Genomic DNA, 27,581 nt, shown 5'->3' with positions numbered 1-27,581 from the left:
GTGGAGCAGCCGATCGCGCCGGTCCGCCGTCGTCGTCGCCCCGAGTCGTCGGTCGCCTCACTCTTTGCTCCCCGTCCACCACCCTGTACGACCTGCGGCTGGCCCGCCCTGCACCCGTACACGCCCACCTCTTCGTCGTCGACACCACCATGCTGGCCATGGCTCAACCGCAGCACCCGACCTCGCTCGAGCAGGGCTCGAGACGCCTCAAGAAGGGCGACGGCAAGGACAAGCTCAAGCACAGGGTCCGTCGCCCAGTCGTCCTTCATCCTTGCCGTGTATCCCAACCTGACGAGTTTGAACCAACGCAGCTGTCGATGGCGTTCAAGAACCCGTTCTCGTCCTCGTCGTCATCCTCCAAGAACAAGTCGGCCGACCCGGTCAACGCGCCCGCCGCACCTCGCCATGCGCCCTCCTCAAGCTCGGCACCTGTCGTGCGTCCCAAGTCGTCGTCCCGAGTGCTCCCTGCGCCGGCGTACGAGCACCGGCGCGACAGCGGCGAGTCGACCCGGCGTCGCACCGCCGAACCTGCCGCACGCCGCACGCAAGCAGGCCCCGCCGTCGTTGGTACCTCTCCGCCTTTGCCGCCATTGCCTCGCCACGAGGGTCCGGCCGCCCAGGTCGACTCTCGCGCGATCGCCCAGCCCGACGGCGGCTTTTCGTCGCGAGTCGAGCCGCTCCTCCCGTCGTACTCGTCGCGCCCTGGCTCCGAGGTCAGCATGAGCGGCCTCGGCATCGGCGTCGAGCTTCCTGTGTCGAACCCGCCGCCAGTCCTGTCGCGCTCGGTCCAACGTGCCCCGACGCCGCCGCAAGCCGAGGTCCAGCCGCTCGAGGTCCGGCGCCCGACCCCGCCACCCGCTCAGCAGCCCCAGCAGTCTGCGCCGGCGCACCCTGCAGCGTCGACGAGCAGGTCGGCGCAGCCCTCGGACCCGCTCATGACGGGCCGGGACCGCATCGCCTTCCTGCGCGAGGGTGGGCGCTCGAGCGTCTCGTCCGAGTCGGGCGTCAACGCTCGCCTGACCGCCCCGCGAGGCGCCAACCGTGCCGACGCGACCAAGAGCCTCACGATCGGCGCCATGCCGGCCGGCTTCGAGGTGCCTCTCGCCACGGCCCCTCGAGCGCCGCTCAAGCCCCTCCAGCTCGCCTCGCGCCGGTCGTCGGCGGCCCTCGAGCACAGCCGCCACTCCTCGATCGACCACAGCCGGCGTTCGTCGTTCGCGATCGACCAGAGTCGCCGCTCGTCGCTCGCGCCTGAGCCGAGTCGTCGGTCGTCGCTGGGGCCCGAGCACAGCCTCGCGACCGCCTCGACGTCGAGGTCGCAGGCCCGGCGCCCGAGCGAGAGCCTCTGCCGCCGCCCGATGATCAACGTCGCGACGCAGACGCCCCGAGACTGGGCGGCGTCGGTCTCGCACGCCCTCGCCTCGTCGTCGTCGAGCCGACCGTCCTGGACGCACGCCGTGTCTACGCCGCCGCAAGCGTACGGCGCGTTCCCGGTTCCGCCTCCTGTTCCGCCGCACGACACGCCGCCTCAGCGCCACGGCATCTCGCCGTCGATCTACTCGGTCGCGTCGTTCGACCCGCGCGCGAGCATCTCGGCGCCACTGCCCGAGTGGCCCGAGGCGCCCGAGCTCCTCGCCCCGATCAACTACGACCTGCCGTACCTGACGCCGCGAGTCGACGAGGACTATGCCTCGGTCGTGCGCCAGCTCGACGAGCTCGCGACGCCGGTCCCGCGCAGCCTCGTCGAGGAGGCCATCGAGCAGAGCCGTCTCGCGGCCGCTTTGCCCTCGTCGACCGCCGAGCGCACGCCGACCATCCCGGCGGCGCACAAGCCGACGACGGCCTCGATGGGTTACCTCCCGCCGACGTACGCCATGGCAGAAGCCGACGAGCTCGTCCTCTCGACGCACCGCTCTCGCACCCCGTCGCCGGTCCCGGCGCTCTCGCACGGCCACTCGAGCGCCGACGAGGGCGACTCGTCCTCTCGCGACTCGCGCCGCGCGAGCTCGACGCTGTCGTCGCCGCGCCGCTCGACCGACGACGGCTCGGAGCCGCTCACGCCGCCGACGAGCGCCGTCTCGAGCGTCTTTCCCGAGCTCGCACATGCGCACGTCGAGGTCGCCAGGACCAAGGTCTCGGACGGCGACGACGAGGCGGACGAGGCCGTCGTGACGATCCGCCGTGCGTCGCTCGTGACGAGCCAGGTCCGCAAGGCGTCGCTCGTCTCGCCCAAGACGTCGCGCCCGGCTTCGGTCGTCTCGGCGGCGGTGCGGCACGGCTCGATCAGCTCGATCCAGGAGCACCGCACGAGCGTGGCGAGCAACACGTCGAGCGGGCTCGGCGTAGGTGCCAGCGCCTCGACTGGTGCTGCCGAACTTGTCGTCGTCGCGGCGCTCTCGACAGACGGCCCATCGCCTGCGCACGCCGTCCTTGTCACCAAGGACGCGCCCGTCGACGTCGCGGAGACCGCCCAACCTGCGCCGGTAACGTCCTCGACCGCCTCGCCCGGGCTCGAGCACCCTCGCCCTCGCCCTCGTCCCGCCGCCGCCTACTCGTCCGCCGCGACGCTCCCGACCCGCCGCAACTCTGAGCCCTTCCCCTCGCTCGTCGCCGGCCCTCGCCTGCGCCAACCCGGGTCGGTCATGAGCGGCGCCGACCGCGCCTCTCGCGGCCGGAGCTTCTTCCTCGTGCAGGCGCTCATGGGCGAGAGCCAGCCCGAGGGCATGGTGCGCGACTGGGCCAAGGACGAGGAGAGCGAGGACGAGAGCGACGGCGAGGTGAGCGTGCTCGGTGGAGAGAGCGAGCTCGACGAGGAGGAGGACGAGGAGGACGAGGCCTGAGCGGGGTCTGGTGGACGAGCATTGTAGCCATCTCTCTGTCCCTCTCTGTGTAGCCTCCTCTCCCGTGTTCTTCTGCACTGTATCTAGCTCTCTGCCCTACCATTTTGCGCGCCTGCCGACTCTGACAGCGCTCGGGCGAAGTGAGCTTTCGCTTCCCCTCGTCGGCGTCTCTCAGAGCAGCAACGACGGACCGAGAGCTGGCAGATGAAGCTCGCGAACACGGATTCTCTCGTGCGAGAAGCTTTGTTGAGCGCGGCTTCCGAGAGCTGGGCGTGCGAGGTCCGGAAAGCGAACGCGGCGAGGTTCTCGGCAGGTCACGAATGAATTTCGACGTCGTGCGTACGGCAAAGGAAGAATAGACGGGCAAGACCGGGTAAGAAAGACGAAAGGGGGTATCGAGAGGCGTAGACGAGGGTTCCAGGGCGAGAGAGGAGGAGGGAGGAACAGGAGCTTCAGATGCTCGCGTGGGCCTTGCGGCGGCGAGGGCAAGTCTGCTCGTGCATCGTCTCGTACAGGTCCCTGTGGCGCAGGACGTTGATCGTCAGTACGAGAGTAGACAGATAGGAAGAGCGAGAGAGGGAGGGAGAGAGAGAGGGACGCACTCGAGCGCGTCGGCGTAACGCTTGACCTCGCGCGCCTTGTCCTCGAGGACGTCGATGCTGCCCTTGAGGTGGCTTGCGAGCACCCGACGCTTGCGCGTGTCGGCACGCGACGACATCGACTGGTACTCGGCGGTCAGCTCGAGGTAGAGCCTGCGCAAGTCGAGGGCGAGGTCAGGTTACTGGCCGAGGGGGAGATAGGGAAGAGAGGAAGAACGACGCACTTCTTCTGCACGGCAAAGTCGCCCTCGAGCCGGTCGAGCACGCCCTCGAGCGTCCTGCGGTGCTCGTCCCTCGCCCGGCTACGCCGCCTCTCCTCCTTCTCAGCGGCCTCCCGCATCTTCTCCTCGGCCTTAGCCGCCGCCGCCGCCGCCGCCGCCGCCGCCTGCTCCTTGACCCTGCGACGCTCCTTCTTGGCCGCCCTCGCACGGCGCGCCTCGGCCTCGCCGCTCGCGAACGCGAGGTCCTCCTCGTCGGCGTCGGCGCCGCCATCGACGTCGTCGTGCCGCCGCGTCCCGGCGGCGCGCAGGGCGCTCTTGCGCCCGTGGCAGTTGGTGCACAGGTGGGCGCTCGGCTCGTCGACGAGGACGACGCGGTCGGGCTTGGCGGTCGCCTTGGCCTTTACGGCGCGAGCAGGCTGGGTGCGGCGCGCACGCGGCGGCGACGAGACGGCCTGGACGTCGTCAAAGATGCGCTGAGCGCGCGCAAAGTCGGGCTCGTCGTCGACGGGAGCGGCGGCGTCAAAGGCGTCGGCCGAGGCGGACGTCGTGTACGAGGTGGCTGACGTGGCGCTGACGAGCGAGGCCGACGAGCGCGAGCCGGCAGAGTCGGACAAGGAGGGGACGTAGGTCGAGTCGTACTTGGCGTTGACGGCGGCCGGTGCAGCACGGTGCGGGACATGCTGCAGGGAGGGGCAAAGGGCGAGTCAGTTCAGCGACTGAGGCGGCGACAATGAGGAAGAGCGAGACGCACCTTGGCCGGACGTTGCGCTCCCGTCGACGCCCTCCTGCGCCGGCGCACCTCCTCCTCCTGCTCGCGCACGAGCCTCTCGACCTCGCTCGGCGCGACAAAGCTGCTCCTCGAACCCTCGTCCTGCCCTCGCCCGCCGCCGCCGCCGCCCTCGACGCTCAGCTCGTCGAGCGCCGCCCTGCGCTCGGCCTCCTCGGCGTCCCACCTGCGCCCGGCGTCGCGCGCCTCCTTGTCGCGCAGGAGCTCCTCGACGACGGTGCGCACGCCGTCGACCTCGTACCCGAGGGCGGCGAGCGCGTGCTTAAGGTCCTGCACCTCGGTGCGCAGCGCGTACTCGCCCTTGGCGGCGGCGGCGGGCGCAGGTGCAGGTGCGGGCGCGGCGGCGGTGCGCAACGAGGCGAGCGCGGCGTGCTGCGCCGACAGGGTCGCGTCGAGGTGGGCGTTTTGCGCGCGCAGCGACTGGACGACGCGCTCGAGCTCTGTACGTGGACGGCAGGGTCATCATGCATTGTCCTTCAAAGAAGGGAGGAAGCCGAAAAGAGAAACGAGTCGCCGACGCACCTGCCCTGCGGTCCCTCTCCTCGCCCAACATCGTCTCGACCTCCCTCCTGAGCCTCCTCGCCTGCTCCTCTCGCTCCTGCGTCGCGCCGTCCCGCTCCCGCTGCTGCTCGCGCGCGACGGCCGGACGCTCCTGCTGCTGGGCCGCGAGGCGCGCCTCGAGCTCGGCGACGCGCGCGGCTGACTGGGCGTTGTCGCGCTCGAGCGAGGCGAGCTTGGACGTGAGGCCGGCGAGGGCGGTCGAGACGAGGTTGGCTGCGAGGGAGAGAGGATGCGGGGTCAGGACGAGGTCGAGAGGCGAGGGGAAGAGAGAGGGGGAGGGACAGAGTCGGAGACGCACCCTCAGCTGAGCGCCCACTGCCGCTCCCGCTCCCCGCCGGGCTCGCCCTCCTCGCACTCGTGCTCGCGACAGCCGGCTCGCCCCTGCGCGCCTTGGGGCTGCGCAGCATGTCGGTGAGGCCCGTGCGGTCCGGGAGCGCCGTGCGCGTCGTGCGGTCGGCCATGCGGCGCGCCTCGTCCTCGTCCTGGTCCGACTCGTCGTCGGCGTCGTCGTCGAGCACGAGCGACGTCGGCGAGTGAACGCGCGAGCCGGCGCCGCGCACGGTCGATGCGGCCGGCGACGCGTTGAGGGGCGAGTTGAGCGCCGGGTTGAGCGGCGAGTAGTGCTTGGGCTTGTACGCCGAGCCCGCCGCTGCCGCTACACCGGCGCCGATGCGCGGGCCCGCCGCCGGCGAGAAGGGCGACCGCGCCGAGTAGGACGCCGGCGGGGCGACGGTGCGCGGCGGGGCAACCGACGGGTAGGCCGCGCGGTCGGTCGAGCCGAACGACGGCACGGGGCGAGCGGCAGGCGACGGCGGGAGGTTCTCGTCGCGAGGAGGGAGGCCTGTGCTGCGGCGCGGGGACGACGTCGCGGCGTGCATGTGCGACAGGACCGACGGGCGCGGCGAGCCGAACAGGCCGCCCGAGGGTGCGGCCGCCGCCGCTCGAGCGGGCGCCTGCTGCTGCTGCTGCTGCTTGGGCGCGGGCGCGGTCGCGAGAGGGCGTGCGGGCGAGTCGAGGACCGAGGCGCGCTCGGTCACGTAGGTGAGGTGGCCGTCCGAGTCCGAGTCGGCGCCGTCGTCGACGTCCTCGATCGTGACACCTCGTGCGGTCCTCGACGACGAGGTCGCAGGGACCGGGGCCGAGCCCGTGAGGCCGATGCGGAGGCTGCCGAGGCTCTGGGCGTCGGACGAGCGGGTGCCGTGCGAGCGCGACGACGACGAGGACGACGAGGCCGACTCGTCGTTGAACCGGCGGCGCGGCTCGTGGTCGCGGTCGTGGCCGTGGTCATGGTCGTGGTCGGACGAGGTGGCGGACGACGAGTCGAGGTGGCGGTTGGCGTTTGCGAGCGAGTCGAGCTGGCGCTGGAACGAGGCCTCGACGCGACGGCGGTGCAGCTCGGTGTTGTCGGCCTCGATCGGGTCTGCGAGGAGCGAGTGGCTGTTGTTCTGGCGGAGGGCGGTGGCGAAGGACGAGAGGGAGCGGGTGCGCTGAGGCTTGAGGGACGTGAGCGGGTTGAGGGACGAGTGGCCGGACGAGGGGGCACGGGTGGGCGTGTCGTCAAAGGGCGAGAGGGTGCGCTGCGAGAGCGGGGTGGCGTTGACGGGAGCCATGGTTGTGGGGTGTGGCCTTGCTGCCCTGGTGGTGCTGGCGAGGCGAGGGCGAGCTGGTGGTTGAGCGACGGAGGAGGGAGGAGGGGGGGCACGAGGCGACGAGGGGCGAGCCGGGATCGGGTTGCGGGTGGTTCTCTGGGTCGAGGCGGGTGGTGTGAGCACAGAGTGTGGGCCCTGAGCGGCTCACGGGTGGTGCGAGAGGAGGGAGGGGAGGAGGAGGGAGCCGGGTGTTGTTTGGCTCGGCGCCCTCTCGCTGCCGCTCTCCTCCTCGCCCTCGCTCCCGCCTTCACCCCGTCAACTCGCTGCACCATGGTCGCCTACGTGATCGGTCCGCTCCTCTCTCCTCCTCGACCCTCAAACACCCTCCCACTCACCACGGCGCACCCTCCACAGAGCACATGGAGCCAGACGAGCCTCTCGCACCAGGCGACACCGCGCCCGGCTTCCCCCACTGGATCGCACTCGAGTACGCCCAGATGCTCAAGTGGGCCTCGCCCGACCTCGTCATCTTCTCGAGCCTGTCGTCTGCCTCGGTCCAGTCGCTGTGTGCGTCCCCTCTTCCTCCCTCCCTCATCTTCATCTCCCCGGCTGAACCCTTCCCACCCACAGCCGACCAGCTCATCGCCCGCGGCGCAAAGCCCGGCTCGTTCCGCGCAGAGACCAAGAGCGTCCTCGAGCTCATGAAGGACGAGGGCATCCCGCTCGACAAGGTCTGCCTCCTCGACCCGCGCGCACCCGGAGAAATCGCACCAAAGGACGGCGCAGACTACTCCTGGTTCCTGTCCGTCCCCCTCTCGCCCTTGTCGTATTGCTCCGCACGATCGCTGACCCACTGCCCGCACAGGTTCGGCGGCATCCTCGGCGACGACCCTCCTCGCGGTGAGCTCTCGACTTTCCTTGTCCTCTCGCCGCGGGTCTCACAGCTGACACCTCGCACCCGACAGACCGTACCGGCCAGCTGCGCGCACACGGCTTCCCCGGGCGGCACCTTGGCCCCGTCCAGATGACGACCGACACCGTGCGTCCCGCTCGTCCCTCCCCCTTGCCCCCTTCCCTTGCCCGTTCTCCCACTAAGGGCCCTCCTGTCGACCCCTCAGGCCCTCGGTGTCACGTCCCTGTGCGTCTCGGGCGGCAAGACGCTGTCGACCATCAACTTTGTCGACCACCCGACCATCTCGTTCGGCCCGCACGAGGGCGTCGAGATGCCGTTCCGGTACGTTGTCGACGACAAGTCGGGCGAGCCCATCCTGCCCGAGGGCATGCGGGAGCATCTCAAGTGCGTCGCCTCTCTCCCTCTCTCTGCTTCCCGCCGTTCTCGTCCTTCGAGGGTTGACAATCCTCGAACGGCGCGTGCAGAGCCGACATGGACCGCAGCATGGACGACTTCTAGATGCGCCCCTTCAGCAGCCGCAGTTCTCCCTTCAGCGACCACCTGTAGCATCTGTCGCCCTCGCTCGAGGCGACTGTAACCCTCGACCTCTCTTTCGCATCCTCCTTCCTCGCGGCACTTCTCTCGACTCGGAGAGAGATACGCGTACGCCCTGACCGTGTCTGCAGATATTTCGACCTCTGCAGCCCCTCTACGACGCGGCCCACGCCCCCCACCGCCGGCTCGCCCAGTCCGCCTCGCGATCGACCTCGCGCCTCGGCCCGCACGCCGCCGCCGACCCGCCCTCGCAGCTGTGCGCCGACACCGTCGTCGCCGCCGACTTCCACGAGTCGCGTGAGCCCCTCCTCGACGCGTCGTCGTCGGTCAAGAACGAGGACCACGACCCGCTCGACGTGCGCGACTCGTCCTCCTCGTACTCGCGCCCGCCGCCCTCGCCAAACTCGCTCCCGTCCTCCTCTTCCTCCTCGTCCGACGTCGACGACCACGCCGACTCGAGCGCCTCGCGCCTCGACTCGTCCTCGTCGTCCTCGTCGAGCTCGAGCGCGCACGGTACCCCTCGAGGGAACAGCGTCGCGAGGCCCTCGAGCTCGAGCCCGTGCGCGACAACGTCGCTCGTCGACGTCGTACGGCGCTCGACGGCGGGCGAGGTGGCCGGCGAGCGGGGCAGTGACGCGCGGCCCCGCCGCCGCGAGAGCTCGGCGCCGTCGAGCGTGCGGAGCGTGTGCGCGAGGGCGGCAAGGCGGGGCGAGAGGGGAGCTGGCGACGGCGACGGCGAACGGGTGCGAGTGGTGGTGGACGGGGTGGTCAGGGGGCGGTGCGGCGCACGTCGCGGGCCTTCGAGGTCGTCGAGTTGGGATGGAGGGTGGGAGGAGGGCACGGGCACGGGCGCTCGGGCCGGCACGGGCGGCGAGCGGTGGGACGACGGCGACGGCGAGGTGCGAGGGCCCACATCGACGACAAAGACCTCGGTAACGCGCTCGACGAGGCGCCACGTGCTGCCGTCGTCGCGGTGGTGGATCGGCGACTCGCGCGCCGTCGAGCGCTCGACGACGAGGTGCGGCGAGTGCGGGTGCGACGGCGTGGGAGACGAGGTGCTGGGGTACGACCCGAGGGTGCGGTGCGAGGGCGAGGGAGGGCAGGGACGAGGGTGGACCGCTGGCGTCGACGCGCACGAGATTGGGCGGCGAGGAGGCTTTGTGGCCGTCGGCGCCGTCGCTGTCGGCGGTCGAATCGTTGTTCCGTACATACCCTGTTGCCCGTGCGTCTCGTCGTCAGCCGAGGGCATTGAGAGAGAAACTCAGAGACGAAGGCCCGCGAGCGCTTCCTCGTCGACGAAGCGCCTTCTCGACCGCTGAGAGGAACGGCTCGACTCACGTCGTTGCTGCACTCTCGACGAGGTGCTGCCCTTGACTTGCGAGAGGAAGACGGGGCGTGACCGCCGTACACGTCGACGCCGCTCAGACAAGCTTCGAGGGTGGGAATTGACATCGACGCGAGGCTCGAGCGTTCGTGCGAGGAGCTGGCGCAGCTGGCTGGGGACGGATGGGGACGGCGCGAGGGGCTCGGGGCAAGGTAGGACGCTGTCGGGAGAGCGAAGAAGGACGAGGAGGACGAAGCTGGATGCGTGCGCCCGAGCGGATCGTGTCCCCCGCACAAGGTGAGAGCGCGGTGGCTCGCCCGAGGCGCACCCACGGATCTGCACCTTTCCGTCGCTGCGAGGGACGTCAACCGCGCCGCTCGTGCCCACGAAGCAGACGTGAATCGCTCGCCGCTAACGCTTCGACGCGAGTCGCCGATTCGCCTTGTCTCTCTCGAGCGGCCGGCAGGGCGTGTTCTTTCGCGGCATTGGGCTCTGTCAGGAAGGAAGCTTTCACTGCGCGTTCATGGACCCGGAAAGAGGCGCTCGAGGAAACCGCACCGGAAGCGGTAAGCGCGCGCGATTGACCTCCACGCGGCCTCTCTGCGCTGCCAGCTGGCGGTCCACGGCTTGCAGCTGAGTACCGTGCCTGCTCGGTTGCGAGCTACGGCCGGTACTGTAGGGCAGCCGTGCCGCGCAAGGATAGCGGCGGAGCTGGGCTCGGGGCGGGGAGGCAGGGGTCCGTGCGCGCTAGACGGACGCGGACTGGCTCGATTTGCGCACGCGCCGTCGATGCAGAGACTCCTGGAGCGTTGCAACACATCGTCGGCAAGCAGGACGAGCGCATTGAAGGCGATCACGTCGGAGAATCCGGTCGGAAGAAGACGGTCCGTGCGTTTCGACGAGAGGCGACGTCGCCCCTTTCTCCTCGCGATACGAAGGTTCTGCCGCTGTCAACAGGCGCTCGTCTCGAGGCAGACAGAACTACGCAGGACGCCTTGCCATCTTGAGCGCTCGAGGGAAGAACGTGCTTCCCTGAAAGGGTCCGTTCGCAGCCGCTTTGCTCGTGTCGCCTCTGCTGCTCTCTTTCTCACGGCGGGCCTCTCTCGTCAATTTCTCTCGTCGCGAGACGGCTCGAATGGAAATCGAGAATGGCAATGCTCGAACGGCTGTGGACAATGGCCCGTGCACGACGGCAATCAGGCCTCGCCCGACTCGTCTCCCTGCTGGCACGCGCCAAACGCTTCGGCAAAGATGTCGTGCATCTTGACCGTGAAGCCCGTCTCGGTCGCCGAGCGACGAGGCCCGAACGTGCTCGGCGTCGAGACGTGCTCGCCATGGTACGAGCTGGCGGCACTCGGTCGCCGCCGAGCTGAGGAGGACGGGATGGTGACCGAGTCGGGGAAGAGGGTCGGCATCGACGGGAACGTGAGCTTCGAGAAGCTGTCGGCCGTGACGGTACGCTTGGACGGAGAGAGGAAGGGCGGCGGGAAGGGGGAAGTGAAAGAGGGGATCGTGCGGGTCGTCGCCTCGGACCGCTCGAGGACGTCGGCGACGAGTGCGACCAGGCCGTCGGCGCCGTCGTCCTCGTCCTGTTCGACGGTTCGAGGCGCGTTAAGCGTCGAGGCCTCGTCGTACGCGCTCGACGCCCGGCTCGAGGTGGACGCCGCGCTCGAGCGAGTGTGGACGGACGTCGGCCGCGAGGGAAAGACGAGCGGAAACCGGATGTTGACGCCCGACGGCGACCGCAGGAACTCGAGCGTCGGCTCGAGCTCGTCGGGCGCAAAGTCGGGCCCGTCGGCCGTGCGTGGCGACCGCGGCTCGAACGACCGGTACGAGCTCGACGACGCGATCGAGGCGGCGGCGCTCGCGAGATACGGCGACACCGGGCTGGCGAATGTCGAAGGCGACCTCGGAAAGCTCGACGAGTCGGTTCCTGGCGTGGCGACCTCGTCGAAGAAGGCGGTGCGGCGGTCGCTGACGGGCGAGACGGGGAGAGGGGACCGGGGCGAGGGAAAGACGAGCGGGAACGTGGCCGACAGCCCGCTCAACAGGCGAGGGAGGGTCGACGCCGTCGTAGATGCGTCTGGACTGGCGGCAGTCGAGTCGAGGGGCGTGAGGCGGGCGAACGAGGACCGTGCGCCGACGCTCGGCTGGCCGAGAGGCGTCAACGAGGAGCGGCGACGACCTGCGACCGATGCCCGCTGCATGCCGTCGGTCACCGCCTCGAGGTCGACCACGCTCTTGCGCCGCTTGCCCGGCGTCGTTGCGAGCGCGACGATGGCCCTCGCGCCGTTGGCGAGCCGTGCGCGGTCCTCGCTCGACAGGCGTCGACCCAGCCCGGCTCGCCGCTCCTCGTGCGCCGTCGCCGGCGTCGCCAGGTCCACGTCGAGCGCGTTGCCGAACGGGGAGGTGAACTCGATGAGGCGGACCGCGGTCGGTGCGCGGGCAGAGCGCTCGCCCGCACGCTTGGTGAGGGAGGACGACTCGGCACGAGGTTGGACGCTCTCCGACGACGAGCTGACGAAGGGTAGACCGAGGCCGAGTCGCTTCGGGTTGAAGAGCTGTAGAAGGAGAGGTGGGTGAGCGACACGGTCCGCCATCGAAGAGTCGACGAGCGGCTCGGCGGAGGACGTACAGCTGCGTACGAGCGCTTGGTGGACGGCTCGGGCTTGACTGCTGAGCCACGCATGGTCGCAGCGAGCGAGAGAGCTGCTTGGGCGACGACTGGGAGAGATGAAGAGGTGTGAAGAAGGGCGGAACGAGGGCCGGTTGACGGTGGGCGCATCCAGCCACGAGGCCGACTCCTCCTCGGAGAGATCGCTCGAAACTTGCCCGATGGCGGCCAGCGTAGAACACCAACGCAGCGCCGCTGATTGAGGCACTCGAGTGAGCCGCCACGAGCCGAGTCTGAGACGCTCAAGCCTCCGGCGGCCGGTTTGGGAAGGTCGACTTCTCGACTTGCTCAAGTAGGGGACTGCCAGCCGGCGCCAGGCCGCCGCTACAGTACAGGCGCGCGAGTGCGTCGGACAGACCTCGTCCTCGATCCGGAGCGGTCGAAGGAGAGGTGCGCAGAGAGGGCGGGGGAGCGACGCACACGCGCTCGAGCCTGTCGCAGCGAAATGACGAGCTATGAGCGCAACGACCGGAGCGTCACCACCGCTCTCGACCGAGAAGCTGTGCGTCGGGCTCGCCCTTAACAAAAGAACCGAGACGAGCCAGAACGTCGACTGAGCGAGAGAGAAGCGGCGAGTCGCGCGACGACGACGCTCGGGCCTCGCAAGCCGTCGCCGCGTGCCGCAAACACGGCCGTCCGGCTGCACCCAGACGAAGATAAACGATGCGTGTGCTCAAGGCTTAGCGAGCGAGCAGGGTGCGAGCGCTCAGCCCTCTCCGCTCCGCGCGACGACGGAGTCTGAGTCACGCCGTGATGGGCCAGCCGGCACCGTCTCGTTCGAGTCCGTCGCAGCGTCTACGAGACCAGCAGTAGCCCGAGCATGCTCCTGTACGCTGTCAAACTCACTCTGAATCATCTGGAAACGCGACGACGCAGAGTTGCTCGAACGGCCCGGCTCGCTGCTCCGCGCGACCACCGGGCTGGCTCGCGCCTGCATTCACTCGTGTCGTCGCTCCGAGCGCTGCCGCCAGCCCAGCTAGCTTCGAGCAGAACACGTGCTTTCTACAACTCGCCGCACACGGCCGCGTCCACCTGCGCCGCCGACCCGCACCGCGACTGCAGCACCGCCCCCGAGCTCGATCTTAGGGTTGTTCGTCGCCTCGACAGCACCCGCCGCGACTCGGCAAGGACTCTCGTCGGCCCAGGTCACCGTCTGGTGCGTTCACCTCTCTCTGCCGGTTTAACCGCGAGCACCGCGGCTTGCGTGGAGCTCTGAGCTTGGGCGACTCGGCACGGAGCGGGGGTTGGAGGACGAGCCACGTCGAGCGGGCGTCGTGCGGCCGCATCCGACGTGCGAGGGCAGCCCAGCAGGTCGCACAGTGCCGCGTGTGCCGCGTGTGCCGCGTCGACCAGGCGCGAGGGTGCGCGGCCGTCGCCCGGAGGGGGAGGCGGCTCCCGATGGCGCATCGCCGCACACGCGAGCTGTCGAGGGCCGTACTGACATCTCGAACACGTCTAGCAGCACGCCCATACCATCGATCGCGTCGAGCGGAGGTGCCGTCATGCTGGGATCCCCTCCCGCTTCGGCTGCCGCCCTCCCCTCGTTCCTCGTCGAGGACAGCGACTTCCTCCCGGCGTGGAGCAAGGCCCTGTCGGCCTCGCCTCGCCTCGACCCTGCGGCGGGACCGAGCGGCGGCCCGGGCACGAGCTCGTCAGCCAGCCGCACCGGCCTCGACGCGTTCGGGCTCGACCCGAAAGGCGACCACGGCGCGAGCCAGGACACGGCCATGCTCGACGCGTCGCACGTGCCGAGTCCGCACGACGTCGGCAACGGCCTGAGCCCGGTCCTCGGGCCAACGCTCATGTCGGCGTCACCTCACCCGCTCGAGCGCCGGCAAGACGACGACGTCGGCGACCTGTCGGGCGCCTACGACGGTCAGCATCGCAGCTCGTTCGAGTCGTCGTTCAACAAGTTCCACCGTCCGCCGGTGAGCGACGCCCCGACGCCGCACAAGTCGCCGGTGCGGCGCAAATCGTCGCACAGCGACCTGTCGGCGCCCCTGTCGTTCGCCAACGTCGCCACCCTTCCCTCGCTCTCGCCCATCGTCCCACCAGTCGGGGCCATCTCTCCGATAGACGGCCCTGCGACGTCCGCGCCGGCGGCTTCCGCGCTGCGTTCGCCCAACCTGCACGACCCGAAACTCGAGAGCCAGTCGTCGGCCAACTTTGCGCACGGCCTGCCGTCGGGTCTTCAGCGACGCGCCACGCTCGGCGCCGCAGTCGATGAGCAGGACAAGGGCAAGATCCAGGTGCGCCTCGTTCTCTCTCTCTTCCTTCCCTGCGGTACGCCTTCGAGCGACCTTCCTAACTTGCGTCCGCCCATCCGCAGGCGTACGCCAAGCTCGAGTTCCCCTCGTTCGACATCTACATCCAGAAGCTCAGCGTCACTATCGGCCGTCGCCCAGCAGCACCTCCTTCCCGCTCGCCTGCCTCGGCCCTCCCGTTCGACGACGCGCACGCCGCCGGCCTGTCCCTCGAGGACTACATCCTGAGCCTGACGGACGCCGCTCTCGTCAAGCGCGAGGAAACGCTCGCCTCGATCGACCCGGCTGCGCCTGTGCCGTCCTCCACGGGCGTCAAGGGCAAGGAGAAGGCGGTCGACGACGACCCGTTCCTCGAGTTTGTGCGCTCGTCGCCGCCGCCCTCGACGTCCATCCGCGCCGAGGCGCCTCTCGCCGTCACCTCCTTTCCCCCTCTTCCTCCTCGACCTACTTCTGCCGTGTCCGCCGTACCCATCGCCCCGGCGCCGCCCTTGACCGACGTCGACCTCGGCCCTCTTCGCGCCGTCTCGCGACAACACGCACGGCTCAGCTTCGACTACGACGTCGGCGCATGGGTGATCGAGGTCCTCGGGCGCAACGGCGTCGTCGTCGAGGGCAAGTGGCGCGCCAAGGGCCAGAAGGCCGTCCTCACCAAGAAGTGAGCTCGCCTTTCCTCTTCCTCCCCGCACGCTCGACGACCAAGCGCTCACACTCGTGACCTCCTCTGCAGGACCAAGATCCAGATCGCCGAGCGCATCTTCCACTTCGTCCTGCCCACCATCGACGTCGTCGCTGTCGAGGCGGACGGCGCAGCCGAGCCGTCGGCCAAGCCGATCAAGGGCGCGGTCAAGGACAAGTCGCGGCTTCGAGCGCCCGGCAGGGGCAAGGGCAAGGGCAAGGGCAAGGGCAAGAGCAAGGCCAAGAAGCGGGCAGCCGGCGAGGGCGACGCGTCGTCGAGCCTGTCCGAGGTGTCGGACAGCGACCTCGAGCTCAGCCCGCTCAAGCAGCCCTCGCTCGAGCTCTCCGCATCGCCGCAAAAGGTCGTCTCAGCTCCCTCAGCACCCCCTACGGCACCCTCGAACGCCTCGGCCGATGCTGCCGCGTCCGTTCCTGCACCAGCTCCGCCTTCTCGTCCCGCCTCCACACCGGCTCCGACTCGATCCTCGTCTGCTGGCAAAGGCCAAGCCGCACCGCCGCATCATGTCGCACCTGTCGCCTCGTCGTCGTCGACGCCGGCCGCCGTCAAGCCTCGACCTCCTCTCCCGCACAAGGTCCCGGCAACGCGGTCGTCGAAAAAGCCCAAGCCGGCGCCGACGGTCGCCTCTCCCGTTACGTCGCACCTGTCGCAGCATCGTGGGCCTGTCCCGGACGAGGACGAGATCGAGGAAGCTCGCTCTCGGGCGGCCATGATCGCGCAGATCCTGTCGGGCCGAGGCGTCGCCGGCATGAGCAACGCGGCGCTCGTCCGCGCCGCAGCCGAGGCGCAACGCCGCCAGAGCGGCAAGGGCAAGGCCCCGATGCGCTCGGCCGGCAAAGGGCCGGGCAAGGGCAAGGGCCTGCCACCGCGCCCTCGTCGGCCGTCCAACGCGTCCTGGGACGACGACGACGACGACGACGAGTCGATGTCGTCCGACAGCGGCGACAGCGACCACGAGCTGCTCATCGAGGCGTTCCAGGAGGCCGCCAACATGGGCCACGACATCCGCGGCGGCGGCCAGGGCGGCGGCAAGCACCACGTCCAGCGCACCGCCTCGGACGCGACCCTCAACACGATGGTCGCGCCCGCGCCTGTCCCCTCGCCGGCGACAACATCGGCTCCTGTGCCCAAGCTCGCAGGCAAGATGCCGGCCAAACAGCCTCGAGCACGCCGCAACGCCTCGGTGTCCGGCCCTGCCACGTCGTCCGGCCCAGCGGCGAGCGCCTCGCCCGCAGCGACGCTCTCGACCAACCTGCCGCCGCTCCCTCTTCCCACGCTCCCCGACCCGACGCCGTCGCCCGCTCCCCCAACGCCGGCGATGCTGTACGCCTCGTCGCTGCCGCCCCTTCCCGAGCTCGTCCTCGCCGACGCGAGCCCGGCGTCGCCCGCCTTTAACCTCCCGCCCATCCCCAAGCCGACCTCGACCCCTCTCCTCTCACACGCGAGCCCTGCGCTCGACGTCGTCGACGCCAAGTCGCCGGCACCGCCCGCCTCGAATACGGCCCTCCCGCTCGCGCCGCCGCCACCACCTCCCGCCGCACCGAGCGTGCCGGCCGCATCCACGCCCGCCACCGCGCTCGCCAAGAAGCGCTCGCACAAGAAGAAAGTGGCGCCCAAGGAGGGCGACGCCGTCGTCGCCGGCGAGTCGGCCCCGGCGACGGCGACTGCGGCGGCAGCCGCACCAGGTCCAGACGGCGCCGCCGCTCCGGCCAAGCCTCGTCCTTCGCCCTACGCGCCTGCGCCACTCGCTCCTGGCACGACGCCGCCGGACGAGGCGCCCGCCGACAACCGACAGACCAAGCCGCCGTACACCTACGCGTCGCTCATCGCCCAGGCCATCATGGGCAGCGAGGCCAAGAAGATGACGCTCCACGAGGTGTACGACTGGATCGTCGAGCGCTGGCCCTACTTCGGCGCCAACCAGGCCGGCTGGCAGAACTCGATCCGCCACAACCTGACGCCGGCGCGAGGGTTCCTCAAGGTCGTCCGCAAGGCCGACGAGCCGGGCAAAGGCGCGTTCTGGGAGCTCGACCCGGCCCAGGTGCACAACTTTGACGGCCACCACTTCCGCATCAAGAAGACCGAGGGCGCGGCAGCCGTCGCGGCGGCGGCGAGCGCGGCATCGGCGGCGGCGACCAAGGCCGCCAAAGCAGGCGCAGCACCCTCGCCCTCGCCCGGCCCGGCCGCAGCCCCCTCGCCCGCCATCGTCGCCGCCGTCGAGGCGAGCACGGCCGCAACCGCGTCCGCGCCGGCCAAGCCCAAGACTGCCGCAGCGTCGTCGTCGGCGGCGCCGGCGGCCGTCAAGGCCAAGGGCCACGCCAAGTCGACCTCGTCGCGCCCATCGTCGGCCTCGCCCGCTCCGCAGTCGGCAGCAGCACAGGCGCAGCTGTCGAAGCCCCTCCCGATCGTTATCTCGGCCCTGCCCGCCTCGTTCGTCCCGCCAACGCCGCCGCCCGAGAGCACCTCTGCCGCCGCGACCGACGAGCTCACGGCGTCGCTCCTCGCCAACCCGCCAATCGTGCTGCACGAGGGCAAGCTCATCCTGCGGCCCGAGATCTTTGCGGCGAGCCTGAGCGGCGCTCGCCTCGCCGAGCTGCAGAAGATGCCGGCGAGCGCGGTCCTGCCCGTCCTCCAGGCGCACGTCGTCCAGCACTTCAAGGACAAACTGCGCGCCAAGGGCACCATCACGGCACAGCCAGGTCCGTCCTCGCTCGTCCTCTCTCTCGGGTTCTCTCGTCGTCCGCTTCTCTCGACGTCCGCTTCTCTCGACGTCCGACTAACCCGTCCCTGTCTTTCGTTGCAGCGCCCGCCAAACCGCCCAAGGCCGCCGCCAAGGCGCCCAAGTCGTCGTCCAAGGCGCCTCGCACGGCGGCAGCACACAAGAAGCCCAAGACGGTCGCCTCGTCGTCGTCGACGGCCGCCTCCTCGACCGCCGCACCTGCTCCCGTCACGGCGGGGACCAAGCGCGCTCGCGAGGCCGACGTCGACCTGTCCGCCTCGACCTCGTCGTCCACCAAGCCGGCCAAGGCGGCCAAGAAGGCGGCACCTGCACCCTCGACGTCGCGCTGAGGCCCTCGTCGCCGTTCCGCCCTCGTCGCCGCTCCGACTCGCCGCCGTCCCCTTACCGCCGTCGCCATCGTCCGGTTTTGGCCCGCTCCCTCTTGGCTCGGCCGGCGGGGTGGGAAGGGGGAGGGGGATTGGCTTTCGAGACGTGCGGAGCGATATCGATGAAGTGCGAGCTGCGATTTTACCCTGTCTCCATTCTCTCGCGTCGAGCTGTCGCGGTCCGTGTCGACTTGCAGTAGCGAGCGGCGAGCAGGGAGCAGGAAGGGTGAGCGACCGAGGGTCGAGCTCTGACGCGAAGGACGAGAGCGAGTGCCCGTCGAACGTCGAAGGAAAGCGGGACGAGGAGGAGATGGGGAGATTTCAGACGGACGCATGCTGTCTCGGGTGCCAGGGCCGTGTCCGTTTAGAGAAGCGAGGCCCCGCGAGCGACGCGCGCTCCGCGTCTGAGAGCGCAAAGAGGCGAGAAGGCAGCGAGGGCGGCGGCTCGCCTTGGGCTCACCCAAACACGGCCCGCCCGCTGCTCCACCACCCAGCAGCCGCGCCCATGTCGTTCCAGTCGCTGGCGCTGCTGCAGCAGGCGCAGCAGCACGCCGCGGCGGCAGCCAACTCGACCCCTGGACCTCCTCCTCCGCACCGGCCGTCCGAGGGAGCAGGCGGCCAGCCCAACGCGTCGACGTCGGCAGGCGCCTCGGCGGACAGCTCTGCCGGCCCGCCAGAGAAGAAGAAGCGGCGCAGGACCGCAGAAGACGGCAAGCGGTACCCGTGCGACTTTGCTGGCTGCGGCAAAGGTGCGCCCCCCCTTCTCCTCCTCATCGCCCCCATCGTCGTCCCTCGTCGAACCCACGACTGACCGTGTTGCGCCCCACTCCTCGTTCCCTTCCTTACCTGGTCCACCGTCACTATCCCGCCGCCAACCGTCGCACCGCGCAGCCTTTTCTCGACCCGACCACCTCAGCCGCCACAAGCTCAATCACAACCCGAGCCAGATCTACGAGTGCACGAGGTGCGTCCCGGCTCTCGCCTCGCATCTCAAAGGTACTCGAGCTGACCCAGTCCCTTCCCCCCTTGCGCAGATGCCCCAAGACGTTCGTCCGCATGGACCTCCTCGTGCGGCACACGGAGCGCCACGAGCGCAAGGAGCGCGGCGACGAGCCGCTCGACACGGCGCGCAAGACGGAGCGCAAGCGTGCCGGGTCGGCCTCGGCGCAAGGGTCGGCGAGCGGGAGCAGGCCGTACGACGGCGCGCCGTCGCACTCGTCGGCGCCCGGCTACGCCGCCGACCAGAACCAGGCGATGCAGCAGAGCATCTTCAACGCGCTCCCCGGGTCCAGCGTCAACATGCCGTCGATGCCGACCTTCGCCATGCTCCAGCAGAACGACCTCAACGTCCACACCCCCTCGTCCGCCACCTACTCGACCCTGTCCCCACACGCCCTCTCGACCCATTCGGGCTCGCCCGCCGACAACGCCTTCTCGGCCCCGCCTACCGCCTCGAGCTCGATGCCGTCCGGGCCCTCCCCGCCCGCCGTCTTTGCGAGCTCGCTCGTCATCCCCGCCGACTTTGCCGGCCGCACCCCGGACGGCTCGATGACGGGCATCTCGCCCCAGGCGCACCCGCCACATCACCAGATGCACGCCGCTCAGCAGCAGCAGCAGCATCAGCAGCATCAGCAGCATCAGCAGCATCAGCAGCAGCAGCAGCAGGCGCAGGCGCAGGCGGTCGCGCAGGCGCAGGCGCAGGCCCAGTCGCACCAATCGACGCCGGGCGCGCTCTCGCTCGTCGACCAGGCGCTCGCCGCCGGACACGCTCTCGCCTCGTCCGGCGTCCCGCACCACCCTCCACCTCCGACGATCGTGCCGAATCACTCGCCGTTCGCCTACAACGCGCAGCAGCCGCTCCCGCCGACGATGCAGCACGACTTCGAGGAGCCGTTCAACTTCCTGTCGAGCAGCTACGGCGCGCCGTTCGTGAGCAACAACGACTACTCGTGGCTGTTCGCGCCGGACCAGTCGTTCGACGTGCACTTTGCGGCGAGCCGGCCGGCGTCGCCGAGCGCAGGCGGCGGCAACGAGTTCCTGTCGGGCATCTCGGGCATGTACGGCGGCACCGGCCTCGGCGGGACGCAGACGCCCGCACGTCTCGCAGCGGTCGCCAACGCGCTTCACGCGCACGGCGCCATCAGCAGCCAGCTCGACAAGGTGTCGCGCCAACTCGAGGCGACCGTCTCGCAGCAGCAGCAGCAGTCGCATCCGCCTCATCCGCAGCACCAGCACCACCAGCACCACCAGCATCACCAGCCGCAACCGCATCACTCGCCGCCGATCGACATGCTCGGCCTGCACCACCCGCAACCGCATCATCACGCTCGTCAGCCGAGCCCGGCCAAGCTCGAGCCCGTCCAGGAGGAGGAGCGCTCGCCCATACAGGACCCTGTGCGTCCCTCGCTCGCCTCGTCTCTCTCTCTCTGCGACCGTCCTGCTCACCCTGCCTCGCCGATGCCAGGTGCCCAACGGCTACAGCGTCGCCAACGACGTCGTGCCCGACCCGAACGACCCGACCACTTTTGTCGACGACGTGACCCGCACCCGCGTCCTCGACTACCTCGGCGTAAGTCCAGCTAGTCCTCGTACACGTCGGCCGCACGAGCAGGCTCACTGACGATCGCCCTCGTCGCCCGCAGTCGGACTGGTCGTACCTCCGAGACGACCCTCGACTCGGCGTGCAGCAGATGGCGCACTACCTCGCCCTGTTTTGGGTCAAGGTGCACGAGACGCAGGCGCCGGCTGTACACCGAGCGTCCTTCCGTCCCGAGCACGCGCCGGTCCCGCTCCTCCTCGGCATGATGCTCCTCGGGTCCTACTTTGCGCCGCCCGAATCGTACCAGCTCGCCGTCCAGCTCCACCCGTGGTTCCGCGGCAAGGTCCTGTGTGTGCGTCGACGTCTCTCTCCCTCGTGCGCGTCGAGGTGCGCGTCGACTGACGAGCACGGTCCTCCTTGCGCGCAGTCGCCCGACTTCCGCCCGAGGTCCGAGATCTGGCTCATGCAGACGATGCTCCTCATCGTCGTCTTCGGCAAGCTCTGCAGCAGTGCGTCCCCTTCTTCTTCCCCTACTCGCCGAGGTCGTCGTCGCCTGACTCGGCGCACCTCGACAGCCCGCATGGACCACGAGATGAGCCACATCTTCCAGTCGTCCTTCATCCAGCTCGGTCGTCGCGGCGGCCTCTTCTCGCAGCGTGTGACCGAGATCCCGCCCGACAAGGAGGACGACCTCGAGTTCCGGTGGCACGCCTGGATCGACGAGGAGGTGGCCAAGCGCCTCGCCCAGATCGTCTTTGCCCTCGACGTCGAGCGTGCGTCCTCCTCTCTCTCCCCCTCTCGTCCGCCTTGTGTCGTCACTGACCTCGCTTGCCCCACTCACAGATGCCGCCTTCTTCCGCCACGCGCACACGCTCTCGGCCTTCCAGATCCAGCTCCCGTTGCCGTGCGACGAGGACCAGTGGGAGGCGACGAGCGCCGCCGAGTGGAAGCACCTCCACGACCAGCAGCGTCAGCCGATCCAGTTCATCTCGGCGCTCAAGGCGAGCCTGACGGCCGTCAACGAGGCGACGTCGCTCAACCCGTTCTCGCGCATTGCCGTCCTGCACGGCCTTCTCAGCGTTGCTCAAGACCTGCAGTGGTGCGTCGCCCCTCTCCCTCCTTTCCTCGCCATCGTCGACAGAGACTGACTCTTTCCTCTCTCCCGCAGGCGCGACCACGTCCTCGGCTTCTCGTCGCCCGAGCGCCGGTCGCAGAACTGGCGCGACATGATCTCGTCGGCCTACAACCTGTGGAAGCAGCGTCTCGACGAGGCGCTCGTACACGCTCCGCCGGCGACGACGCAGCTCCTGCGCGCCAGCATCAGCCTGTACGCGACGGCCCAGATCACGTTCAGCATCGACATCCACGAGTGCGCCCGCCTTCCTCTTTCCTCCCTACCCTTGTCCCTCGGTCTCCTGACCTCGTATCCCTCTCTCGTCCACAGGCTCCAGATCTACGCCGGCGCCGAGACCGCCGCCGGCCTCATCGTCTCGCCGCCCGTCTTCCACGCGACCGAGCAGCGCATCCGCATGTGGTCGGGCTCTCGCGAGGGCAGGGCGTCGACGTGGCACGCCGTGCACTTCCTCCGCAGCTGCCTGCAACATTGGCGACAGTCGACGGCAGACTTGGCGTGCGTCCCTCTCGTCCTCTCGCTCCCCGTCCCCCTCTCCTCCTGCCTTCCCCTTCCCCTTGGCGTCGTGCGTGTCGACTCACGCTCGCGAGCCCCTCTCCCATCCTTCAGGATCGACGGCACTCACGCTACCCCTGAGCCGTACCACAGAGGCTGCCTGCACCACCGCTGGACGGTCTACCTCGCATTCCTCGCCGTTTACGCCTTCGGTCGCTCGAGTGCGTCCTCTTTTCCTTTCCTCCTCTCTCGAACCCCCCTCGCCATCGCCCGAGCAGCTGCTCACGCCGTCCTCCTTCCCGCAGCATCCGGCCATCCCGCAACGCCTCGCCAGAACTACCAGGAGGCGGCAATGACGTACCTCGACGCCATGTGCACCGGCACGCCCGACGGCCTGCTCGCGGTCCCGAACAAGCAGAACTGCCTCGACCTGTGCATGACGGTCCAGGAGTACATTCGCGACACGCGCTGGGAGCTCGGTGCGTCCCGCTCTCTCCCTCTCTCTCGCAGCCCGAGCCTCGTCACTGACACCCTTCCGCTCGCAGTGCAAGACGCAGCACGCATCCTGCAGAAGCTCATCAAGCAGCAGCCGGGCACGCCGTCGTTCTGAACTCTCCCATCCTCCCTTTCCTTCCCGCCTCGCCCCCCTCGTCGCCCTAATCCTCCTCGCCCTCCTCTCTCGCCTTCCCCTCCTCGCAACCTGTACATCCTCGATACCTTCGCCTATACAAGAGCGTCGGCGCGCGTCGAGCTCGCCGTCGACGGTCCACAGCCCCCCCTAGACAACGCCCTCTTGCCTCTCCTCCCTCTCTCTCTCCTCGACTCGTTGTGCCGGATGTTCGGGCCCGTCTCTTTGTGCAGAGCTTCCCTTGTACTTAGGCCTCTCTATCTCGACGTCCCCTCGGCCCGCGAGAGCGAGAGAACGTGGACCTCGACCACTCGCTCTTCTCGGCAGCGGCGCGAGCGAGCCGGTTCGCGCTCCGCCCTCTCACCGACCAGCTCAGCGTGCTCCCCAGCAGCACTGCTCAGCCTGCACACCGCCGAGCTGTCCAGTTCAGAGCTTGCAGCCGTGGACCTTCATCGTCGCCCTCCTCCACTTCGTCTCCCTCCCCGGCCTCCCCTCACCGACGACCGAGGCGCCAAGACCGCCCGCCCGCCAGCACGAACCCGCTCGAGCACACCCACCACCGCGCGAGTTCCGCACCAGCCAGCTCCGCCGTCGCCCGCGCCCTCGCCCGCACACCCCACCCAGGGCCGACTCGCTGCCATCGTCAGCCCGGCACTGCACGACGACGGTACCGCCATGAGCAGCACGGGCTACTTCCAGCCTCGCTCGCCCTTGTCGGGCGACTCGAGCCGCCCTGCGTCGCCGAGCGGGTCCAGCGCAGCTTCTCCGCCCGGCTCGTACCTTCGCATCCATCCTTCCCGCGCTCCGCACTCGCCCCTCGCCATCTCGACCAACCTCGGCGTGCCCGCGCAAGGCGCAGCCACCCGCTCGCCGACCAGCCCCGGCCGCGCCCAGACCCACCGCACCCTCGGCCACATCCCCCTCGGCGCCGCCGCCGCGCAGGCGGCGTCGGCACCGGCCCACCCGCCCTTCCAGCACTCGGCAGGTCGCCCGAGCACGTCCATGGCGCCGCCGCACGTCAACCACTCGACCGTGACGACGCCGCTCGCCGCGCCGGCGACCACGTCGTCGTCCTACTCGCACTCGCACTCGCTCACGAGCCCGTGCTACGTCCATTCGCACCTCGACCACACGCTCAACGACGTCGTCAAGCGCGATGGGGCGGGCGCGGCGAGCGGCAGCCCGGGAGCGGCCGAGGGCACGCCTCGAGCGGCCCGCAAGAAGCTGCGCAGCCGCGCGTCCGACTACGGCCAGGACTCGGCGCAGGCCCACCGTGTCGGCGAGCAGCACCACGAGCAGCAGGAGGGCGCCGTCGACCCGCAGCTCGTCCTCCCCGACACGGGCGTCGACTCGGGCGACTCGGGCGACGAGACGAGCGACGACGAGAAGAACACGTGGACGCGGCAGCTCGCCGAGACGGCCGTCAGCGTGCGCGAGATGAGCAGGCAGCTCGGTGCGTCCCATGTCTCTCTCCCTCCTCCTGCCTTGCGCCTCGAGCGAAGCCGCCGTCGCGACCAGGACGACCGCTCACCTCGCTCTCGCCCCACCTTTGCCCACCAGGTCGCGCACGCGTCGTGTCGCACATCCAGTCGGTCATGATCGTCACCAAAGCGCGCGACAACCAGCTCACGCGTGTCACGCGCGAGCTCGCCCTGTGGCTCATGAAGACGCCCCGAGACGGAAAGGACCGCGGCCTCATCGTGTGCGTCCCGCGCACTCCCTCCCCCTCTCGTGCTCCCACTCTCGTACTGACCCTGCCCTTTCGTCGTACAGCTACGTCGACTCGCAGCTCCAAAAGTCGAAGCGCTTCGACGCCCCCGGCCTGCAGCGCGAGAACCCCGAGCTGTTCCGCCCTCTGCCGCACCGCCGTTACTCGCGCACCTCGTCGTCCGCCTCTCTCGCGACCGACGCGCAGCCACGGCGCGACGGCATGCACACGCCGGGCGCCGGGCGCGGCGGCGGCGCCCTCACGCCGTTGACGATGACCAACCTGAGCGAGGCGCTCCTCAAGCGCAACAGCTCGATCTCGTCGTCGAGCGGCGAGGCCCATGCGGCCAAGCGCAACGTTCACGACCCGGACGAGGGCCAGCTGCGCTACTGGACCAACGAGATGTGCCGCAAGAGTCCGCACCTGTTCGACTTTGTCGTGACGGTCCGTCCCTCTCACTCGGGTCCTCTCGTCCGTCGAGGCCAGAACCCGAGACTGACTCTTCTACCCCTGCAGCTCGGCGGCGACGGCACCATCCTGTACACGTCGTGGCTCTTCCAGCAGGTCGTGCCGCCCGTCATCCCGTTCGCGCTCGGCTCGCTCGGGTTCCTCACCAACTTCGACATCGCCAACTTCCGCGAGACGCTCAACGCGGCCATCGACACGGGCGTGCGCGTCAACCTGCGCATGCGCTTTACGTGCACCGTGTACCGCGCCGTGACGGACGACGGCACGTGCAAGCGGCGCGCGGTCCGCAGCGGCAAGACGGGCGGCATCTTCATGAAGAGCCTCACGCGCGAGGGCTGGGACGCCATCGAGAGCGGCAAGCCGCTCGGCACGCCCGGCGGGCGCGACAAGGAGATCAAGTGCTTCTCGACCCGAGCGGTCGAGAGCTTCGAGGTGCTCAACGACCTCGTCGTCGACCGTGGCCCGAGCCCGTACGTCTCGCAGCTCGAGCTGTTCGGCGACGAGCACCACATGACGACGGTCCAGGCCGACGGCCTGACCGTCTCGACCCCGACCGGCTCGACCGCCTACTCGGTCCGTCCTCTCTCTCTCTGCCTCGTTCTCTGTTCCCTCCCTCTCTCGCCTCCTGTGCCTAGTCCTGACTCTTTCCTCCCTCGATACGCCCTCGTCCTCCCCTTGCACAGCTGTCCGCCGGCGGCTCCCTCGTCCACCCCGAGATCCCCGCCATCCTCATCACGCCCATCTGCCCGCACACCCTCTCGTTCCGCCCGATGCTCCTCCCCGACAGCATGGAGCTGCGCATATGCGTCCCGTACAACTCGCGCAGCACGGCGTGGGCCAGTTTCGACGGGCGAGGGCGAGTCGAGCTTCGTCGTGCGTCCGGCCTCTCTCTTCTCTCCCCACGCAGCCGATCGAGCACGACCCTGACGTCCACCTTGCCCCGTCGACAGAGGGCGACCACATCAAGGTGACGGCGTCGCCGTACCCGTTCCCGACCGTGTGCGCCGACAAGCAGTCGACCGACTGGTTCCACTCGATTGCCCGCACGCTCAAGTGGAACGAGCGCCAGCGCCAGAAGAGCTTTGTCATCCTCGAGGAGGGCCGCAAGAAGCCTCGCTCGTCGTCGAGCGGGCCTGTCAAGCCGGACAAGGCGGGCCCGTCCGCCGCGGCGGCAGTCGACTCGGCGCCGAGGAGGAAGCAGACGTCGTTCGCGCCCGATCCTGTCCAGGCGCCAGCAGCTGTCGCCGAGGACGAGGAGGACGATGACGAGGAGGAGGAGGAGGAGGAGGACGATGAGGGCGACGACACCGAGGAGGAGTACGACATCGACGACGTGTCGGAGAGCACGACGAACGCGTCGTCGCCCTCGCTCGTCGCCTCGGATGCCCCGCCGCACGGCCACCACCGCAACCACACGGCGTCCTCATCCTCGTCGTCCAACCTCCCTCCCCTCATCCACGGCCACGCCGAGCCGTCGGGCTCGCCCGCGCTCGTCTCGCACTCGCAGGCGACGGGCCACCCGATCTCGGCGCAAGACCTCGTCGACATGTCGTCCAACGCGTCGTCCATCTCGGTCGACATCCAGGACGACCCGACTGAGCGGTACGCGACGCAGCCGCCGCGCGCTCGTGGGCGGTCGAGGAGCAGGGGCAGGACGGCGCTCAAGGACGCGAGGCGGGCGAGCAAGGGGGCGCAGGAGAGCGACGCGGACCAGAGCGAGGACCGGGCGTTTGCCGTCGTCGGGCACGACGAGGACGACGAGGACGACTCGTCGCAGGTGCGTCCTCCTTCCTCTCGAGGCTCGAGCGGTCACTCACGCTTGTCCTCCTCCTCGCGCAGCAGAGCGTTTCGGACCAGGAGTAGCATGTCGCATAGTCGCTTGTCATTGTACTTGTTCCCCTTTGCCGCCGTCGTGTGCGAGAGAGAGAGAGAGAGAGCGCGCGCGAGCAGCTGTGAGAGCACCTGCGCGAGCGGCGACTCGACCCACTCCGTTCAAATTTCACAAAATTATTATTTTTCTGTACGTTGATTTTGGCGGACCGTACCACACAAGGCTCTTTAGCTCAGCTGGGAGAGCGACAGACTGAAGTACCGTTTACTCGGCGCACAATTCTGCAGGTCTCCGGTTCAATCCCGGAAAGGGCCATCAGCTTTTTGCCAGTCGCCTCTCCTTCAGTTCGACGGCACCGTTTCCCTTTTGCAATGGACGGGCCTTGGGCGACGATGGGCGACCCGGGGAGCAAACAGCGGCGAGGGACGGTGATGTGGGAGACGCTGAGCGACCTCGCCTTCTCGGCGCACGAGCCTCTCCTCTCGTATGTGTCGAGCGGCTCGCCTCTCGGTTCCTCACTGGGGCGCAGCCGACGTCGTCCCTCGGCAGCAGCTTCGGTTGGCAAGGTCTCTCTTCGCGAGCAAAGCGCGGGAACCAGCGTTGACCGAGCGAAGCGACGGTCCGCAGTGCTCAACGTCGGCCGAAGCCTGCCCCCTGGCTCCTCTCGAGCAACAG

The 27,581-nt window shown here is 69.4% G+C and overlaps 8 protein-coding genes and 1 non-coding gene across 9 annotated transcripts; 6 read left to right on the top strand and 3 right to left on the bottom strand.

Annotated features, from left to right (window-relative positions):
• Positions 1-149: 149 nt before the first annotated feature.
• On the top strand, positions 150-2,941 carry RHOBADRAFT_53827 (uncharacterized protein; the record flags this gene model as incomplete). Its single annotated transcript, XM_018417024.1, has 2 exons — positions 150-245; positions 312-2,941. The coding sequence occupies 2 exons, from the start codon at positions 150-152 to the stop codon at positions 2,838-2,840; spliced, it is 2,625 nt and encodes an 874-aa protein (XP_018270948.1). The 3' UTR covers positions 2,841-2,941.
• A 351-nt stretch (positions 2,942-3,292) lies between these two features.
• RHOBADRAFT_49783 (uncharacterized protein) lies at positions 3,293-6,618 on the bottom strand (the record flags this gene model as incomplete). Its single annotated transcript, XM_018415270.1, has 6 exons — positions 3,293-3,359; positions 3,443-3,592; positions 3,664-4,340; positions 4,412-4,887; positions 4,970-5,221; positions 5,307-6,618. The coding sequence occupies 6 exons, from the start codon at positions 6,616-6,618 to the stop codon at positions 3,293-3,295; spliced, it is 2,934 nt and encodes a 977-aa protein (XP_018270947.1).
• A 309-nt stretch (positions 6,619-6,927) lies between these two features.
• On the top strand, positions 6,928-8,008 carry RHOBADRAFT_44417 (uncharacterized protein; the record flags this gene model as incomplete). Its single annotated transcript, XM_018414406.1, has 7 exons — positions 6,928-6,946; positions 7,012-7,164; positions 7,228-7,399; positions 7,463-7,497; positions 7,563-7,636; positions 7,716-7,894; positions 7,975-8,008. The coding sequence occupies 7 exons, from the start codon at positions 6,928-6,930 to the stop codon at positions 8,006-8,008; spliced, it is 666 nt and encodes a 221-aa protein (XP_018270946.1).
• A 190-nt stretch (positions 8,009-8,198) lies between these two features.
• RHOBADRAFT_44416 (uncharacterized protein) lies at positions 8,199-9,293 on the bottom strand (the record flags this gene model as incomplete). The annotated part of the gene is made up of 3 exons (XM_018414405.1): positions 8,199-9,102; positions 9,181-9,223; positions 9,257-9,293. The coding sequence occupies 3 exons, from the start codon at positions 9,291-9,293 to the stop codon at positions 8,199-8,201; spliced, it is 984 nt and encodes a 327-aa protein (XP_018270945.1).
• Positions 9,294-10,493: 1,200 nt separating this feature from the next.
• On the bottom strand, positions 10,494-12,057 carry RHOBADRAFT_53824 (uncharacterized protein; the record flags this gene model as incomplete). Its single annotated transcript, XM_018417023.1, has 2 exons — positions 10,494-11,929; positions 12,004-12,057. 2 exons carry the CDS (start codon positions 12,055-12,057, stop codon positions 10,565-10,567), a joined length of 1,419 nt encoding a protein of 472 aa, XP_018270944.1. The 3' UTR covers positions 10,494-10,564.
• A 440-nt stretch (positions 12,058-12,497) lies between these two features.
• On the top strand, positions 12,498-18,175 carry RHOBADRAFT_53823 (uncharacterized protein; the record flags this gene model as incomplete). Its single annotated transcript, XM_018417022.1, has 5 exons — positions 12,498-12,544; positions 13,505-14,291; positions 14,372-14,961; positions 15,034-17,699; positions 17,804-18,175. The coding sequence occupies 5 exons, from the start codon at positions 12,498-12,500 to the stop codon at positions 18,067-18,069; spliced, it is 4,356 nt and encodes a 1,451-aa protein (XP_018270943.1). The 3' UTR covers positions 18,070-18,175.
• A 435-nt stretch (positions 18,176-18,610) lies between these two features.
• Positions 18,611-23,159, top strand: RHOBADRAFT_53822 (uncharacterized protein; the record flags this gene model as incomplete). The annotated part of the gene is made up of 13 exons (XM_018417021.1): positions 18,611-18,854; positions 18,997-19,069; positions 19,140-20,499; positions 20,570-20,674; positions 20,748-20,996; positions 21,072-21,153; positions 21,220-21,417; positions 21,488-21,743; positions 21,813-22,013; positions 22,089-22,274; positions 22,386-22,492; positions 22,577-22,750; positions 22,817-23,159. The coding sequence occupies 13 exons, from the start codon at positions 18,611-18,613 to the stop codon at positions 22,879-22,881; spliced, it is 3,300 nt and encodes a 1,099-aa protein (XP_018270942.1). The 3' UTR covers positions 22,882-23,159.
• A 957-nt stretch (positions 23,160-24,116) lies between these two features.
• Positions 24,117-26,978, top strand: RHOBADRAFT_27350 (uncharacterized protein). Its single transcript, XM_018412786.1, has 7 exons — positions 24,117-24,352; positions 24,460-24,601; positions 24,673-25,051; positions 25,124-25,648; positions 25,759-25,948; positions 26,026-26,852; positions 26,915-26,978. The coding sequence occupies exons 1-7, from the start codon at positions 24,337-24,339 to the stop codon at positions 26,936-26,938; spliced, it is 2,103 nt and encodes a 700-aa protein (XP_018270941.1). The 5' UTR covers positions 24,117-24,336; the 3' UTR covers positions 26,939-26,978.
• A 149-nt stretch (positions 26,979-27,127) lies between these two features.
• Positions 27,128-27,221, top strand: RHOBADRAFT_t55. The gene has a single exon. It is a non-coding gene; the product is annotated as a tRNA-Phe (tRNA).
• The last annotated feature ends 360 nt before the right edge of the window (positions 27,222-27,581 follow it).

This window comes from Rhodotorula graminis (assembly GCF_001329695.1).
Source record: "Rhodotorula graminis WP1 unplaced genomic scaffold RHOBAscaffold_7, whole genome shotgun sequence".
NCBI classification, from domain to species: Eukaryota; Fungi; Basidiomycota; class Microbotryomycetes; order Sporidiobolales; family Sporidiobolaceae; genus Rhodotorula; species Rhodotorula graminis.
The sequence above is the reverse complement of the archived record's forward strand: the minus strand, read 5'-3'. Positions and strand labels throughout refer to the sequence as shown.